The sequence below is a fragment of the Chiloscyllium plagiosum genome, unplaced genomic scaffold, assembly GCF_037043375.1.
Source record: "Chiloscyllium plagiosum isolate Xiang-an unplaced genomic scaffold, Cpla_swu_hap1 HiC_scaffold_33, whole genome shotgun sequence".
Lineage (NCBI taxonomy): Eukaryota > Metazoa > Chordata > Chondrichthyes > Orectolobiformes > Hemiscylliidae > Chiloscyllium > Chiloscyllium plagiosum.
The window spans coordinates 17,355,857-17,374,176 of NW_028270171.1; the positions used below are offsets into that span (position 1 = coordinate 17,355,857).

Below are 18,320 nucleotides of genomic sequence, written 5' to 3' on the forward strand. Positions count from 1 at the left end.
CAGTACGGTGAACTCAAAACCCACTTCCTCAATGACAGTCTTTACAATTTGTTGGTTCACGTGATGTGGGCATCACTGTCAGGGGGCCAGTATTTGTTGCTCAAATCCTGGAAGGGGATGGTGAGCTCGCAGTTATCAATTGGGAGTCAAGTTTGAAGGTCCTCAATGGTGGAGTGGGGACAGGAAAGAACTGCACCGGGGCACTGAGCAATGTGCCTGGCTGTGAAAAGGCATACCTTGGTGCAGCGGCGCCTGCTGAACTTTGGAAATGGCTCTTGCTCTTGGTCTGTGCTGTTCCAGTCCTCGGGATAGTCAATAAAATCGAAACGGCTGCTCAGCAGGTCCTGAAAAATCAAACATTGATGTCAGCTGGATTGAGATTAATGATCTTGCTGTGGAACGAAGAGTTAATCTGTAAACAGCTACTGAGCATGTGTATAAGGAACTGTGACATCATGGCAAGGTATCACATGGAACAGGAGCCTGGGGTTCCAAAAGATGTCCTCTCTCACCTTCCTATGTACATGGTCATGTCCAATTACGCCAGCACAGAGTCAGTCCCCTAAGCTGAGGAGATTCTAAATCTCCTGGTTATTTTTTTTAATTTTCTCTTTATTTTCTCATGTTTTCTTTTTTTCCTGTTTATTTTTTAAAATTTAAAAAAAAATATTACCCCCATACTACCGCCTAACTGCAGTAGTGCTTATTTATTCCCCCACACCCATGGTGTGTGTGTGTGTGCAGGTGTGAGACACAGTGAGAGACACAAGGTGCACAAATCTTTATTCAATTCCCACCACCAGGAAGAAAATAAACACCCGAGTGGCCAATGACAAGCACTGCCCTTCACATCAAAGGGCAAAATCTCCTGGTTATATTGGTCAGCCAGGGCTCCCTGATTGGACCAGGTTAATAGCCCCAATCTATGAACTCAGATTCTATGAGGTCACCTAGCTGACCTTATTCCAATCACCACGGTAGATAATCGTAATTAGCCTATTCAGGGCTTGAACCTGCCTCTCCTGCCTCAGAGGTAGGAACACCACTACTGCACCTCAAAAGCTGCTTTCCACGCATTATAGGGTTGGCCTCATCTGCAAACAGGTTAATAGGTTCCAAACCATTTGTTCACCCCACAGGCGCCATGTTGAAATAGGACGTATCAAAGTCAGCATGATGGCTACCCTGCCCATAGCGTTCCTCAGGAAGGGCTCAAAGGTCATCACCTCTGGCTTCTCCTCAGATTACCCTGGAAGGTAAAGGTGAAGCTAGCAAAAGTGGTGGGGTGGTGTACATGGGTACAAGACTGCAGGGTCGAAACAATCATTTTGTATCTTCAGCTGGTCACATCAGGCAATGGTCAGAATGCACTGACAAACCCCACAACACTGCAGCCAACATTAGACTGGGACTTTACTCATTGGAATTTAGCAGAATGAGGGGGAATCTTATGGAAACATATCAAAGTATGAAGGGAAAAGATAAGATAGAAGCAGGGAAGTTGTTTCCACTGGCAGGTGATATTAGAACGAGGGGGCATAGCCTCAAAATAAGGAGGAGCAGATTTCGGGCTGATTTAAGGAGGAACTTCTTCACCCAGAGGGTTGTGAATTTGTGGAATTCTCTGCCCAATGAAGCAGTTGAGGCTACCTCGTTGAATGTTTTTAAGGCAAAGAGAGATCGATTTTTGACCAATAAAGGAGTTAAGGGTTAGGGTGAGTGGGTGGGTAAGTGGAACTAAGTCCATGAAAAGACCAGCCATGATCTTATTGCGTGGCAGAGCAGGCTCGATGGGACTGCTCCTGGTTCTTATGTTCGTATGTTAATCTGCATATTTCAAAATTTTAACAAAACCTAGCAGTTAACTGGCAGTCATCATTAACTGACAGATTTTCCGTGGAGACTCCTCGACCAGAAAGTGCTTACAGGAGTGATACCTTGTAAGGAGGAGCCCTGAGGTAATTGAACACTTGATGAAATCCTGCATTTCTATTATTACCAAAGTGTGTTGATTGACCTCTACACCATAATGCATTACTGAAGCTCTATACAGTATTAATTCTTCACCAATCAGCACTTTCCTCTCATGCAGTGTAAATGTTAGTTTTCCCCTTAAAGCGGTATTCTTGCAAAGTGTCCTGATGAGTGCAAAAGAAAAGCTTCAACACAAGGTGCCCTTTTGTTCAATGATGCTCAAGTGAGCTTTCACTTAACACTACCGTGCGAAGGCGTGAAAATGTGAAAATTTACAATTAGCATGGTCAAGGCAAATAGCAGAGAGGAAAGGAAATTTGGATAAACAGGAGGGAGAGAGGATTAAGAGGATGTGCTGATCGATGAAGATGAAATGGTTGAGAAGGGGTTTGGTGTGACATACATCGAGCAGTTGGGCTGAACGATCTGTCTTTCCTGCCCAATATTTTGTTTAATTCTACGTAAAAGTCACCTTTCTGTTCAAGGGTATTTGCTGTGTGTAAAACTGCATTGACTACCACTGAAAAGTAACAAATTAACGGTGATGTATCCTGAGGCTTACAACACAAGGTCTTCCTTTCCAAGATTCAAAGAAGAGACTTACATAGGGATCCAAAACATCCACAGTACTGTTGCCCTCTCGCAATTGGTGGAGCTGGGATTGTAAGCTGTCAATCTCTGCTTCCTTCCTTGCCAGCTCCATCTGAACGTTGTCCAATTTCTCTTCCATTGCCCATACCTGCCGCCGATACCTGCTGTTATCAACCATGCTTTGGGCGTAAGCAGTCTGTGCCTCATCGCGGGCCTTTAGTGCCTGTTGAAGAGAGATATTTAAGACATTAACAGCAAAATCAGCAATTGCTGGAAAAGTTCAGCAGGTCTGGCAGAATTTGTGAAGAGAAACCAGAGTTAACACTTCAGGTCCGGTGATCGGACCTGAAATGTTAACTCTGATTTCTCTCCACAGTTGCTGCCAGATCTGCTGAGTTTTCCAGCAGACTCTGTTTTCGTTTCTGACTTACAGTCTCCGCAGGTCAGTCAGTTTTTATTTAGGATGATAATGTGTTTACAGGAGTCCTGAGGTAATTGAATACTTGGTGAAATCCTGCATTTGTGTTATTACCAAAGTGCATTAATTAACTTCTATACCATAGTGCATTACTGATGCTTTGTAACAGTATTAATTCATCGCTGTAGCAGAATATTAATTCAGCACTATAAATAGCATGAAGTAGCGACTATAGCAAAGAGCATTAATTAGCCTCTGTAACACAGCAGTAAGTCATCTCTACAGCAGAGTACTTGAGGTTCAATGACTCTTTATTAGATCAGGTGCTGAGCAGCGCAACATGTTCATTTTGTAAGGGTCACACCTCCTGGGATCTGATCAACAATAGGCAATCGCCACAAACATGAGAAAGGAACAGAAATAAGAACAATATTCAAACTTTCTGCTTCCACTGCCTCTACAGGGAAAGCACTCGAAATACAGGGCAATGGTGCAGACTCGATGGGCTGAATGGCCTCTTTCTATACTGGAGGGATTCTATGACAGCCAGGATTTTGACCTGGTGACTGTGAATGAACAGCAACATAAGGAACAACTTGGAGGGGAACTTGTGGGCAGTGGTGTTCCCATGTGTCTGCTGCCCTTCTAGATGTAAGAGCTCATGGGTTTGGAAGGTGTAGTCTAAGGAGCCTTAGTGAAGTGCTGCATTTATAGGTTAAAAATCACACAACACCAGGTTACAGTTGCAACAACAACCTGATGAAGGAGCAGCGCTCCGAAAGCTAGTGCTTCCAAATAAACCTGTTGGACTGTAACCTGGTGTGGTGTGATTTTTAACTTTGTACATCCCAGTCCAACACCGGCATCTCCAAATCATGGCATTTGTAGGTGGTACTCACAGGCGCAACTGGTGAAGGGAGTGAGTGGTGAGGGTGCTAGATGATGAAACGGTTCATTTTGAAAGGTTATGGGATAGGGGACAGTATTGCTGACGACGGCCATACCTTGTCTCGCTCCTTCTCCACTTCTTCCAGTTGTTGTAAAATGCTAGCAATCCTTCGCTTGTGCATCTGGCACTCTTTCAGGAGCATCGCAGACTGGAGTGCAAATTCTTCTTTCTCTTTCAGGTACTGGAATTAGATAAGGTTTCTTTCAGTAATGAGTAATATACATGATAGTGGAAGACTGAGGGGTATGACATATATGTGTGGTCCTGGACTGAGTTACACGGACAGTCTTAATTCCAAATCCATTCTCAATTTCCAATGAGTTTGGAGGGACTACGGGGAGTTGACCAAAAGCAGCAGGTCATAGAATCATTACATCACTGTTATTACATCACTGTTATTACATCACTGACTGCATCACTGTCATTGCATCACTGTTATTACATCACTGTCATTACATCACTGTTATTACATCACTGTCACTGCATCACTATCACTGCATCACTGTCGTTACATCACTGTCGTCATATCACTGTCATTACATCACAGCGCCAGGGACCTGGGTTTGATTCCAGCCTCAGGCGACTGTCTGTGTGGAGTTTGCACATTCTCCCCGTGTCTGCGTGGGTTTCCTTCAGGTGCTCCGGTTTCCTCCCACAGTCCAAAGATGTGCAGGTTAGGTAGATTGGCCATACTAAATTGCCCATAGTGTTCAGGGCTGTGTAGACTAGGTGCATTAGTCATGGGGAATGGGGCTGGTTGGGATACCCTTTGGAGGGTCAGTGTGGACTTGTTGGGTCAAATGGTCTGTTTCCACACTGTAAGGATTCTATCATTAACTGAAACCTAATAATAAAATAATGTACACATTAAATCCTATTAATCAACTGATCCAGTGTAGCAACATCCCAGAAACACACCCTTGGCAAAGGCAAATTTAGTAAAATAGATTGTCTCACATGGAATTCTAGAAGCAGGAAGAGAACACCAGCTTTTAGCTGTAATAGAAAGAGGAATAAGAGCTTCCACATCCAGCTTTAAGAACCAGGAAAGTTCTGTTCCTGTGGGACCTTGACACCACCCATTCAGGCTGCTTCTATTGTTCCAACTTTAAAAAAAGACTCAAGGCCTCACAAGCTGTTTATTTTATTGACTTGGGGCAGACTGCTCAGTGTCTCTGTCTCAACCTCTCTTCATAAAAAAGAACCAGGATAAAATACATCTCTTAAACCCAAGGTATCATCATGCTAGTGAGGCACATTTTTGAACTGCTGCAGTCCCTACGCTGTAATACATCTACAATGTTATTTGGGAGGGAATTCCAGGATTCTGACACAGTGACAGTGAAGGAATGGCAAATATATTTCCAAGGCAAAGGTGAGGACTGCAGATGCTGGAGATTAGAGTCAAGAGTATGTTGCTGGAAAAGCACAGCAGGTCAGGCAGCATCCGAGGAGCAGGAGAGTCAACATTTCAGACAAAAGCCCTTCATCAGGAATGAGGCTTGTGAGCCAAGCAGGTGGAGGGGGGCAAGGTAACCAAGAGTGTAATAGGTGGATGGAGGTAGGGGTAATGGTGATAGGTTGGAGAGGAGGGTGGAGAGGATTGGTGGGAAGGAAGATGGACAGGTGGGACTGGTCATGAGGGCGGTGCCGAATTGGAAGGTTGGAACTGGGGTAAGGTGGGGGGAGGGGAAATTGAAGAAACTGGTGAAATCCGCATTGATGCCATGGAGTTGGAGGGTCCCAAGGCGGAAGATGAGGTGTTATTCCTCCAGATGTCTGGTGGTTAGGGAGTGGCGATGAGGAGGACCTGCATGTCTTTGGTGGAGGGGGAGGGGGAGATGAAGTGTTCGGCCATGGGACGGTGGGGTTGGTTGGTGCGGGTGTCCCGGAGATGTTCCCTGACGCATTCTGCGTCACCAGTCTCACCAGTGTAAAGGAGACTACATCGGGAGCAACAGACACAGTAAGTGACATGTGTGGAAGTGCAGGTGGAAGACTCCTTTGGGAGCCTTGGACAGAGGTGAGGGGGGAGGTGTGGGCGCAGGCTTTGCAATTCCCGCGGTGGCTGGGGAAGGTGCTGAGAGGGGAGGGTGGATTGGTGGAGGGTGTGGACCTGACAAGAGAGTCACAGAAACACATTTCCGAGTCAGGAAGGTGAGAGACTTCGAGGGGAACTTACAGGCAGTGGTGCTGCCATGTATCTGCTACCTTTGTCTTTCTAGATGGAAATGGTCATGAGTGTGGAAGGTGCTACTTAAGGACCCTCCCTGAGTTACTGCGGAGCATCTTGTAGTTGGGACACACTGCTGCTACTAAACGGAATAAATCTATAAGGTGACAGATGGGGTGCCAATCAAGCGGACTGCTTTGTCCTGGATGGCGTCATCTTTCCTGAGTGTTGTTGGGACTGTACCCATTCAGGGGCAAGTGAGGAGTATTCCATCACCCTCCTGTCTTGTGCCTTGTAGATGGTGGACAGGCTTTGGGGAGTCAGGAGGTGAGTTACCTGCAGCAAAAGTTGTTACATTTCTTCAGCCCCTGCAGTGACTACATTGAAAGAATAAATTTTGTTGGCTTGAAAAATGTTTTGGGACATCCAGAGACTGTGAACAGCGACTTCAGAATCCCAAGACTTCCTTTCCTTATGCCTGCTGATAGAGAGATTACACTTCCATCAGTAGAATGCAATTTCTGATGCTGTGGCAGGGACAAGGGAGTATGTTTGTCAGCTCTCAGCTCTCTTAAGGGCAGAGGCTGAAATTAACTCAAAATGTCAGCTAAAAGAATATTTAAGTATAGGAGCAGCTGTATGTGTAACCCTTGCATTTAAAAGACCTTTAAGGACTCTAGGCAGTATGTGTGTAACTCCATCCATTCCAACTGAGTGTTGCAAGCAACACACTCTGAACTCAGCTGCTCCACTGTCACATCTATTTTACAACTTGCAACATGCTCTACTGTTTTAAATAAACTAAACAACGCGGTTAATCAATCCCTGACGAGTGATCGATTCTCAGGTCAATATAATTAACGTGACAGGGGTTTGTAGACCGAGAGGGTACAGGGATTGCGATGAAAAGCAGACTCATTTACCTTGTCTCGGAGTTCCTCTGCCTGGTGTAGTTCCATGGCAGTGTTATGGAACTTCTTGACCAACTCCTGTCTGTCCTCAAGAGCTTCCTTTCGATCCTGATCCATGATATCCAGAAGTGCCTTCTCTGGGCTGAGGAGATTGTTCCTGACCTTTCGGGAGAATGAACAAGAGACTGAAGTTTATTTCAGCACGGGGAGCTCCATTTCCTCTACACTAATAACCATACTCATGCTGTGGGGACATGGCTTAATGTGGCAATTGGTCGAATTTAGGTTCAATTATACCAGTGTCTGCGTGGGTTTCCTCCTATAGTCCGAAGATGTGCAGGTTAGGTGAATTGGCCATGCTAAATTGCCCATAGTGTTCAGGGATGTGTAGGTTAGGTGCATTGGTCAGGGGTATGGGATAGGATAATAGGGAATGGTACTGAGTGGGTTCCTATTCAGAGGGTCAGTGTGGACTTGTTGGGCCAAAGGGCCTGTTTCCACACTGTAGAGATTCGATGATTCTATTTTATTCATTCACGGGAGGTGGGCTTCCTGAAGAAGGGCTTATGCCCGAAACGTCGATTCTCCTGTTCCTTGGATGCTGCCTGACCTGCTGCGCTTTTCCAGCAACACATGTTCAGCTTCACTCATAAGGAGCCAGCTTTTATTATCCATTGCGAAAAGGTTTGCTGGACTCAAAATGTTAACTCTCTCTCTCTCTCTCTCTCTCTCCTCACAGATGCCGCCAGACCTGCTGAGCTTCTCCAGCACTTTCTGTTTTGTTTTCTTGTTCGTGCCTAGTTGCCCTTGAGAAGGTGTTGGTGAGCTGCCTTCTTGAACTGCTGCAGTCCATTTAGTATAGGGAAACCCATAATGTCTTTCCAGGAGGGAGTTCTAGGATTTTGACCCTGCAGCAGTTGAAGGAATGGCGATATATTTCCAAGTCAAGATGGCGAGTGGCTTGGAGGGGAACTTGAAGGTGGTGGTATTCCCATATATGTGCTGCCCCTGTCCTTCTAAATAAAAGTGGTCGTGGGTTTGGAAGGTACTGCTTAAGGATCTTTGGTAAATTTCTGCAGATAGTACACACTTCTGCTACTGAGCATGAGTGCTGGAGGGAATATATACTCATGGTGGTGGATGTGGTGACTACCATTCAGGATACATTCTCATGGATGATGTCAAGCTTCTTGAACGTTGTTGGAGCTGCACCCATCCAGGGCAAGTGGGGAGTATTCCATCACCCTCCTGACTTGTGCCTTGTAGATGGTGGACAGGCTTTGGGGAGTCAGGAGGTGAGTTATTTGCTACAGTACTCGCAGCCTCTGACCTGCTCTTGTTAGCACAGCATTTATGTGGCGAGTCCAGTTCAGGTTCTGGTCAAAGGTGACCCTCGGGAATGTTGATTAAATGAATCAAGGAGGCTCGCTCAATCTGATGCGATTACAATTATAGTCTGTTTGACCCAGGGACATAGAGTCATAGAGATGTACAGCATGAAAACACACCCTTCAGTCCAACTCGTCCATGCCGACCAGATATCCTAACCCAAGCTAGTCCCACCTGCCAGCACCTGACACATATCCCTCCAAACCCTTCCTATTCATATACCCATCCAGATACCTTTTAAATGTTGCAATTGTACCAGCCTCCACCACTTCCTCTGGCAGCTCATTCCATACACCTACCACCCTCTGCGTGAAAACATTGCCCCTTAGGTCTCTTTTATATCTTTCCCCTCTGACCCTAAAACTATGCCCTCATGATGAGTGCATCAGCCCAGCTGAACACACTCAGCATCAGCATCACATCAGGTCACTCCGTCGTCATGGCGAATACAGAATTGGTTGCGGCCCTTCCGTCCAATGAAGGAATGCGGAGTGGCTGACCACACTGAGGTCACTCGGGGTAAGTATCAGATCAGAGTGACATGATTGAGTACCTACAGCTACAACTCAGTGAGTAACACCATCATCACTTAAACCTGAAGGCTGTGTGTTGATGTCCAGCAGGAGATGTGAAGTAGAAGCAGGAAGAGAAGATTGAGCCCTCTCCACCAGTTACTACATTGACGTCTCATCCAACTGTAGCCTCAAGATCATTTTCCAGCATGTTCCTTTCCCATTCTTGACTCGTTCATGCATCTGAGTAACTTGAATATCACCCAAAAGCACAGCTCTCTGAGGTAGAATGGTTCAAGTACTATCAACTGCTCTTCATCTCTGTCTTAAGTGAGAGACCAACCCCCTCTCCCTTTCAAAGTGTGGCCCCCCAGACATGGATTTCCCCTTTGCTGAGGTACATTCTCCCAGCATTTCATAGAATCCATACAGTGTGGGACCAGGCTATTCGGCCCATCCAGTCCACACCCCCTCCAAAGAGCAGCCCACTCAGACCCAGCACCCCCGCCCCCATCTTATCCCTGCATTTTCCACAGCTAACCACAAGCTTGCACATTCATGGACACTACGGGACAATTTAGTACGGCCAATCCACCTGACCTGCACATCTTTGGACTGTGGGAGGAAACCGGAGCACCTGGAGGAAACCCTCGCAGACACGGGGAGAATGTGCTAACTCCACACAGTCAGTCACCCAAGACTGGAATTGAACCTGGGTCCCTGGTGCTGTGAGGCAGCAGTGCTAACCACTGAGCCACTGTATCACCCCCATTTAGCCTGTCTGGGCCCTCAGAATCATTTGTCTCAATGAGATTAAAGATGTTACAACAAATGAAGAGACATTCACATCCTGTTAACTTCCCAGTGTCGAGGTTAGTTACCTGTACAAAGTGTTGGAGCTCATGGACTCTGGTTTGCAGCTGGTCCTTGTCATGTTGCAATTTTATGACACTTTGCCTGCTTGGCATGTTCTCAATGTCTTTCTTCAGCTTGTTGGAGAGTCTACGGGCCATCAGACACTCCTCCTCAATCCCATACAGTCTGCATCTCATTTGGTCAGTCTGGAAGAGAACTCATAGTTTACAGAAAGGCAAAGTCACCTCTGGCCTGATTCTTCAACAAGAAACCAACAGCAGCTGGTGGTGTTCGAATCATAGAATCCCCACAGTATGGAAACAGGCCATTTGGCCCAACAAGTCCACACCGACCTTTTGAAGGGTATCCCACCCAGACCTATTCCCCTACCATACATTTACTCCTGAAGAAGGGCTTATGCCCGAAACGTCGATTCTCCTGTTCCTTGGATGCTGCCTGACCTGCTGCGCTTTTCCAGCAACACATTTTCACCCCTGACTAATGAACCTACCTACACATCCCTGGACACAGTGGGGCAATTTAGCACGGCCAATTCACCTAACCTGCACATCTTTGGACTGTGGGAGGAAACCAGAGCACCCGGAGGAAACCCACGCAGACACTGGGAGAATGTGCAAACCCCACACAGACAGTCGCCCGAGGCTGGAATCAAACACAGGTCCATGGCACTGTGAGGCAGCAGTGCTAACCACTGAGCCACTGCGCCTTTCACACAATGTGAGTGTCATAGGCAAAGCCTGCATGTCTCGTCCTTCCTAATTGTATTTAAACTGACTAGCTTTCAAAAAGACTTCAGACCAGGTAAAGATGTTAGAATTCTTTCTGAAAGTCACGAAGGTGTGAAACAGCAGTGGGTCTATTTCTCTCTCTCTCTCTCTCGGTCCTGGTTTAAATAGTGAAAAAGTCAAGTAAAACCTGCCTTATAGACTCTAACTTCTATTTTTAAAGAAATAAGTCTATCGAGTGTAGTTACAGAAGACATGCATAAGAGCTTGCCAAAGTACTTCTATCACAAAGAATAAACTGTACCTGAAACAACAAAAAGACATGAACTATATTACACTGGACAAAAATACCGAGAAGATATTTTTATTGCATTATGATTAGATTAGATTAGATCACTTACAGTGTGGAAACAGGCCCTTCGGCCCAACAAGTCCACACCGACCCGCCGAAGTGCACCCACCCAGACCCATTCCCCTACATTTACCCCTGCACCTAACACTACAGGCAATTTAGCATGGCCAATTCACCTGGCCTGCACATTTTTGGACTGTGGGAGGAAACCGGAGCACCCGGAGGAAACCCACGCAGACACGGGGAGAACGTGCAAACTCCACACAGACAGTCGCCTGAGGCAGGAATTGAACCCAGGTCTCTGGCGCTGTGAGGCAGCAGTGCTAACCACTGTGCCACCCACGATGGTGGAAGGACTGTTATTATGAACTTCTTGTTTTGTTATTTTTCTAATTTATTAAAATGAGTTTTCACTTTTGAAACTGCGTAATGGTGGGCTCCTTATTTTTAATTTCTTTTCCCCGAAGAATTTGTATTGAAGCATGAGGATCTAAATACCTTTGTGGTGTAAGTGCCGACCTGCAAACTTTTCACAGTATTCAACTCAGTACATGTGACAAGGAAAGTAATTATCAATTGTTCAGGCTGGCACACCTACAGTCGGGTGAGTTCAAAGGATGCTGTGTCACTGCCTGGTTCAGGAACTGCACCGTCTCGGATTGTAAGACCGTACAATGGATAGTCAGGACAGCTGAGAAGATCATCGGGGGTCTCTCTCCCCTCCATTACAGACATTTACATCGCACGCTGCATCTGAAAGGCTAAGAGCATTGTGGAAGACCCCACACACCCCTCACCCAAACTCTTTTCCCTCCTGCCATCTGGCATACAGGAGCATTCGGTCTCTTGCGGCCAGACTGTGCAACAGTTTCTTCCCCCAAGCCATCAGGCTCCTTAACACAGTATGATCAGACTCTTTCCCATCTGAAATTCTTTGCACAATTTTGAATTGCTGCTAGAACCATGTCTGTTAATTATCATTCTTTTTTATGACACTGTAATTTGTGTGTTTTGAACTTCTTATACACTTTATGCTGCCCGTGGTATGATTGTATAGTTTGTGCTGTCCATGTAGCACCCTTGGTACTGGAGGGACACTGTCTCATTTTTTCCTGTATTAGTTAATTATGGTAGACATGACAAATAAAACCTACTCTACTCTACGTTGTCTTGCAGGATTTCTGATGTGACAGTTTAAGACTCTTGTTCCTTTCTCGTTTACTCACGCACTCTGACCCTCTGACTGACTTCCTTCTCGATTCTCCTACATCACTGTATGTCCCTGGATGTCTGTGGTGAGGCAACATTATAGTAGCGTTCTATTTTTAGTGCTGTAAGCTACTGGTCCCTCTCTCTTCACTTGAAGGGTTATTAGATTAGATTACTTACAGTGTGGAAACAGGCCGTTCGGCCCAACAAGTCCACACCGACCCACCACCCACCCATACCCCTACATTTACCCCTTACCTAACACTACGGGCAATTTAGCCTGGCCAATTCACCTGACCTGCACATCTTTGGACTGTGGGAGGAAACCGGAGCACCCGGAGGAAACCCACGCAGACACGGTCAGAATGTGCAAACTCCACACAGTCAGTCGCCTGAGGCGGGAATTGAACCCGGGTCTCTGGCGCTGTAAGGCAGCAGTGCTAACCACTGTGCCACCGTGCCGCCCACTAAAATCTCATTAAAAATACATACAGACAGACCAAGCTGCAAAGAACAAAATATTAAACTAGAATCACTGCTTCCTCTTGTAAAAAACACGAATAAACATATAAATTAAACTTAACGTTGTCCATTATTTTTAACAATATCTATCAAACAGCAGCCCCACTCCTACTTATCGAGTAAGATCAAGAGACACAGCCACAAAATGGCTTATTTTATCACTCCCACCATGTTACCCCTCATAGTTCCCCATCTCTGATCCCTTCGTAGAGTTACACAGCACAGAAACAGGCCTTTCAGTCCAACCAGTCCATGCCAAACATAATCCCAAACTCAATTCGTCCCACCTGCCTGCTCCTGGCCCAAACCCCTCTAAATCTTCCCTATTTGAAATAACTGTACAGAAGCCGGTGTCCTGTCACCGAGTCATTCTTTATTTACTTGTGCACAGTAACACTGACTGTGGGTCAGCCAGCTCGAAGTCAGTCCCTGAACTGAGGAGATTCGGAATCCCTTGTTTATACCTTTTGCCCAGGGCTCCCTGATTGGCCCAGGTCAACATCCCCAATCAGGGATCTCATTGTCAATGCAATCCATCTGGTTCCAATCACTACACCATCCATGTACTTATCTAAGTGCCTTCTAAACTTTGTAACTGCACCCACATCCACCACTTCCTCAGGACGTTCATTCCACTGAAGAACCACTCTCTGCGTTTAAAAAAATTGCTCCTCATGTCTTTTTTAAATCTCTCTCCTCTCACCTTAAAAATGTGCCCCCAGTCTTAAAATCCCCCACCATAGCAGAATAGACCTATCAACTGGACCTATATCCCCCATGATTTTATAAATCTCTATAAGGTCACCTCTCAACCTCGTCCAGTCCAGTGAAAAAAGTCCCATATTTCTCATTTGGACAGGTAGCATCACCTGAAAGCACAGTATGTACCCTCCTCTACCTCAATGCTGAATCTCAAAGCCCCTCCACTGCCCTCAGTGTCTATGTTTGCGAGGAGTAAACACTCCATCCATTTAAACATTGGAAAAGCTGAAGCCATGTTTGCAGTCTGTCAGTTGCGCATACCAACTGCACCATCATGATTTAGAAACTAGATGGCACTGTGTCCGTTTTGAAGGCACCCAGCAGGTCAGAGCGCCAATTCTACCCCTTGGTCGCCCCCTTAAAGGAAGGATATTATTAAGCTGGAGAGGGTTCAGAAAAGATTTACCAGGACGATGCCAGAAATGGAGGATCTGAGTTATAAGGAGAGGCTGGGACATTTTTCACTGGAGTGTAGAAGGTTGAGGGGTGACCTCACAGAGATCTATAAGGTCATGAGGAGTATAGATAAGTTGAATGGAAGGTGTCTTTTCCCCAGAGTGGGAAGATTAGGGGGCATACTTTTAAAGTGAGAGGCCGAAAGATTTGCAAAACATATGAGGGGAAACTATTTTTACACAGAGAGTGGTCCATGTGCAGATTGAACTTTCAGAGGAAGCGGTGGATGTGGGTAGAGTTACAACAGTTAAAAGATGTTTGGATAAGTACATGAATAAGAAATGTTTGGAAGGTTATAGGCCAGGAGCAGGTAGGTGGTACTGGTTTAGTTTGGCATTATGGTCAGCATGGACTGATTGGACTGAAGGGTCTGTTTCCGTGCTGTATGACTCTATGACCACTCTGCCATCTCATTGACCCTCCTGGTCCCACCCAACATTGCGTCCCCTGCCACTCTCCACCAGCACCAGGGACCTCTCCTGTACACGTCATCCCTCCCCCAAGACCCTTGCTCTGGGTGCTCCTGGCCCATCTGTGGACTGCGTTTATCAACCTGTTTCCGAGGAGATCAGGCATTAACCCCCTTCCCAGTTTGAAGGAAGCCCCAAAAACATTTTGAGCTAGAGAAATGTGCACCTTGTTACAAGGTTATGTTTGTTTGATTCTTTAAAGGAGATATTCTCCATTTGCCTTAGATGTGAAGTATTACTCAGAGGGCACACAAGGTGGCGCCAATTCCTCTAACCACCAACTTGATTTGCAGGTTCTTTCGGAGCAATCGGTCATGGTTTACAGAGCGTCCCAGCGCAAACGATGCATTGTGTGTGCTTTTTCTTATTTGTTTATTCATCTGTGAGATGTGGGCGTCGCTGGCTGGGCCCAGCATTTATTGCCCACCTGTTGTCCTCCTTTAAGGACATCAGTGAACCAAATGGGGTTTTAACGGCAATCAACAATGGTCACATGGTCATTATCAGGCTTGTTAAAAAAATAAAAATCCAGGTTTTTGATTGAATTCAAACTTCACCATTTCCCAGGATCTATCCACCAGAACATTAGCGTGGAGCTCTGCATCACAGGTACAGTGGCAACACCACTACATCTCATAGAATCTCTACTGTGCAGCAAGAAGCCATTTGGCCCCCATCGAGTCCACACCGACCCTCTGAAGAGCATCCTGGTAGCCTTGCATTTCCCATGAAGGACTTTTGCCCGAAACGTCGACTCTCCTGCTCCTCGGATGCTGCCTGACCTGCTGTGCTCTTCCAGCACCACACTCTCGACTCTGATCTCCAGCATCTGCAGTCCTCACTTGCGCATTTTCCATGGCTAACCCACCTAGGATGCATATCCTTGGACACTATGGGCAATTTAGCATAGCCAATCCACCTAACCTGCACATCTTTAGACTGTGGTAAGAAACCCACGCAGATACAGGGAGAATTTGCAAACTTCACCCATTCCTTGGGTGGAATCGAGCCTGGGTCCCTGGCACTGTGAGGCAGCTTTGCTAACCACTGAGCCACTGTGCCACCCATAAAATTAAAATCTCACCACCTGGCTTGGTGGGATTCAAACCCATACCTTTAGAACATTCACTCGAGTTCCAAGATTCCCAGTCCAGTGCCATGACCACCATCAGCCCTACTGTCCAGGGTTCCTTGTGAACTGTTCCGATCAGAATGGGTGAACTGTGATGTGGCACACTTGCCTTTATTGGTCAGTGCATTAAGTATAGGAGTTGGGATGTCACGTTGCGGGTGTACAGGACTGTGTTAGGCCACTTTTGGAGTACTGTGGTTTGATTCAGGATATCTAGTCGGCATGGATGAGTTAGACCAAAGGGTCTGCTTCTGTGCTGTATAACTCTATGACTATTTTAATTTAGGAATCTAGTCAGTATGGACTGTTAGACTGATGGGTCTGTTTCTGTGCTGTACATCTTTATGACTCTATTAATTTAGGATATCTGTTCGTATGAACTGTTGGACCGAAGGGTCTGTTTCTGTGCTGTATAACTCTGTGACTTGATGATTATTAATTTAGGAATCTGATCAGTATGGATTGTTGGACTTAATGGTCTGTTTCTGTCCTGTATAACTCTATGACATGATGATTATTAATTTAGGAATCTAGTCAGTATGGACTGTTAGACTGATGGGTCTGTTTCTGTGCTGTATAACTCTATGACTTGATGATTATTAATTTAGGATATCTGGTCGGTATGAACTGTTGGACTGAAGGGTCTGTTTCTGTGCTGTATAACTCTATGACTTGATGATTATTAATTTAGGAATCTAGTCAGTATGGACTGTTAGACTGAAGGGTCTGTTTCTGTGCTGTATAACTCTATGACTTGATGATTATTAATTTAGGAATCTGATCAGTATGGACTGTTAGACTAATGGGTCTGTTTCTGTGACTCTATGTGTGAGGAGCCCACTCTGTGCTAAGACGAAAGGAGGGATCAGCCACTCTGGCCCCTCACCTCCAGCTGCAGCTCCCGGCTCCTCGACACCGCCATGCTCTTCTCCTCGTTGAGCTGGGCGTAGCGCAGAGCCAGCAGGTAGTTCTCCTCCTTGATCTTGTTCAGCTCGTTGTTGTGGAGGTTGAACTCCTCTTTCAGCTTGCTGTAGCGTTCCTGCAGGCTCCTCAGCTCCAGGTGGCCATGGCTCAGTTGCTTGTTACTCTCCTGCAGCATCTCGCACTTGCTGTGGAGTTGGTGGATCACCATGGCTTTGTCCCTCAGTTGTTTCTGCATCTTGACCGCCTCACCCATCAGGAACTGCGTCAACCCCTCGTAACCCTCTTCGACTGCGGGAACAGACAGAAGAATCATTTCACAACATCAATAACCTGAAAGGAAACCTGCTACAAATGTTATCATCACTTTGGCTGAATGCCTTAATCTTCTAAAAATTCCTTCAGTGCTATGGATTAGTGGCTAATGTGGCTGATCCAGCTTTCAGCTGCAATCTACTCACAAAAACCAGCCCTCTAATCAGCTAATAATATCTGGTTTGTTAAGGTTAACTACGATTGATGGATATTAATTGAACTATTTCACACAGAAGGTGGTGCATAAAAGCAATGAGTTGCCAGAGGAAGTGGTATTGCATGAGGGATGACCTTACAGAGGTTTATGCAATCATGAGGGGTATGGATAGGGTGAATAGTCATGGTCTTTTCCCCAGGATAGCAGAGTCCAAAACTAGAGAGTATAGGTTTAAGGTAAGTGGGGAAAGATTTAAAAGGGATCTAAGGGGCAACTTTTTCACACAGAGGGTGTGCGTGTATGGAATGAGGAAGTGGTGGAGGCTGGTACAATTACAACATTTAAAAGACATTTGGACAGTACGTAGATAGGAAAGGTTTAGAGGGATTTGGCGCAGATGCAGGAAAATGGGACGAGTTCAGTTTAAGAAAGCTGATCCCCATGGATGAGATTGGCCAAAGGGTCTGTTTCCGTGCTGTATGATGCTGTGTCTTTGTGCATATCTAAACAGGGGATAGCTGTCACACAGGGAGGAGGGAAGGAGAGAGCTGTAAGATTGAGTAAGTAAATAAACTCTGCACAATGGAAAGCAATGTATCTTTTGGGCTCCGTCTGTAACATTCTCATCTTGGGTGGCACAGTAGCTCAGTGGTTAGCACTGCTGCCTCACAGCACCATGAGACCTGGGTTCAATTCCCACCTCAGGCAACTGTCTGTGTGGAGTTTGCACATTCTCCCTGTGTCTGCGTGGGTTTCCTCCGGGTGCTCCGGTTTCCTTCCACAGTCCAAAAATGTGCAGGTCAGGTGAATTGGCTGTGCTAAATTGCCCATAGTGTTAGGTGAAGAGGGAAATGGGTCGGGGGGAGCGTTGCTCTTCGGAGGGTCAGTGTGGACTTGCTGGGCCGAAGGGCCTGTTTCCACACTGTAAGTAATCTAATCTTCTTTGTCAGAAGGCTGTGGATTCAAATTCCACCCAAATTGGCACTCCAGAGAGAATGCTTCATGGTCAGAGTTACTTCTTTTGATGAGATGTTAAACCGAGACACTGTCTACTCTTTCAGGTAAATGTAAAACATCCCATGCTGCTATTCTGAAGAAGTGCAGGAGATTTATACCTGGTGGTGTTGACAACATTTATCCTCTAACCAACATTACATGGTCAGATTAACTCATCGTTATCACATTGTTGTCTGTGGGAGTCTGCGGTGTGCACACTGTTTCCTACATGACATGACTGCAATTTGACAGTACTTCATTGGCTGTAGAGTACCATGGGACAGGCTGCGTTCAGGAAGGATGCTACATAAATGCAAATCTTCCACCATCACCTCATGAATGTGCCACACGCTGCAAACCTACAGCACCAGAAACACTTACCACAACAAGAGCATCACATTTCAGCATGGGAATGGGTGGCACGGTGGTTCAGAGGTTAGTGCTGCTGCCTCACAGCGCCAGGGACCTGGGTTTGATTCCAGCCTTGGACGACTGTGTGAAGTTTGTACG

General features: G+C 46.0%; 1 protein-coding gene across 1 annotated transcript in view; it reads right to left on the bottom strand.

Annotated features, from left to right (window-relative positions):
• The window catches only part of LOC122542252 (caspase recruitment domain-containing protein 11-like), a 128,793-nt gene that overhangs the window by 56,899 nt on the left and 53,574 nt on the right, over positions 1–18,320 (bottom strand). Inside the window, exons 4-9 of the mRNA XM_043679794.2 lie at positions 16,308–16,633; positions 9,799–9,978; positions 7,029–7,178; positions 3,988–4,113; positions 2,579–2,788; positions 237–344 (exon numbers count right to left, since the gene is read on the bottom strand). Coding sequence (XP_043535729.2) covers positions 237–344; positions 2,579–2,788; positions 3,988–4,113; positions 7,029–7,178; positions 9,799–9,978; positions 16,308–16,633 — 1,100 coding nt within the window. The remainder of the gene's footprint in view (positions 1–236; positions 345–2,578; positions 2,789–3,987; positions 4,114–7,028; positions 7,179–9,798; positions 9,979–16,307; positions 16,634–18,320) is intronic.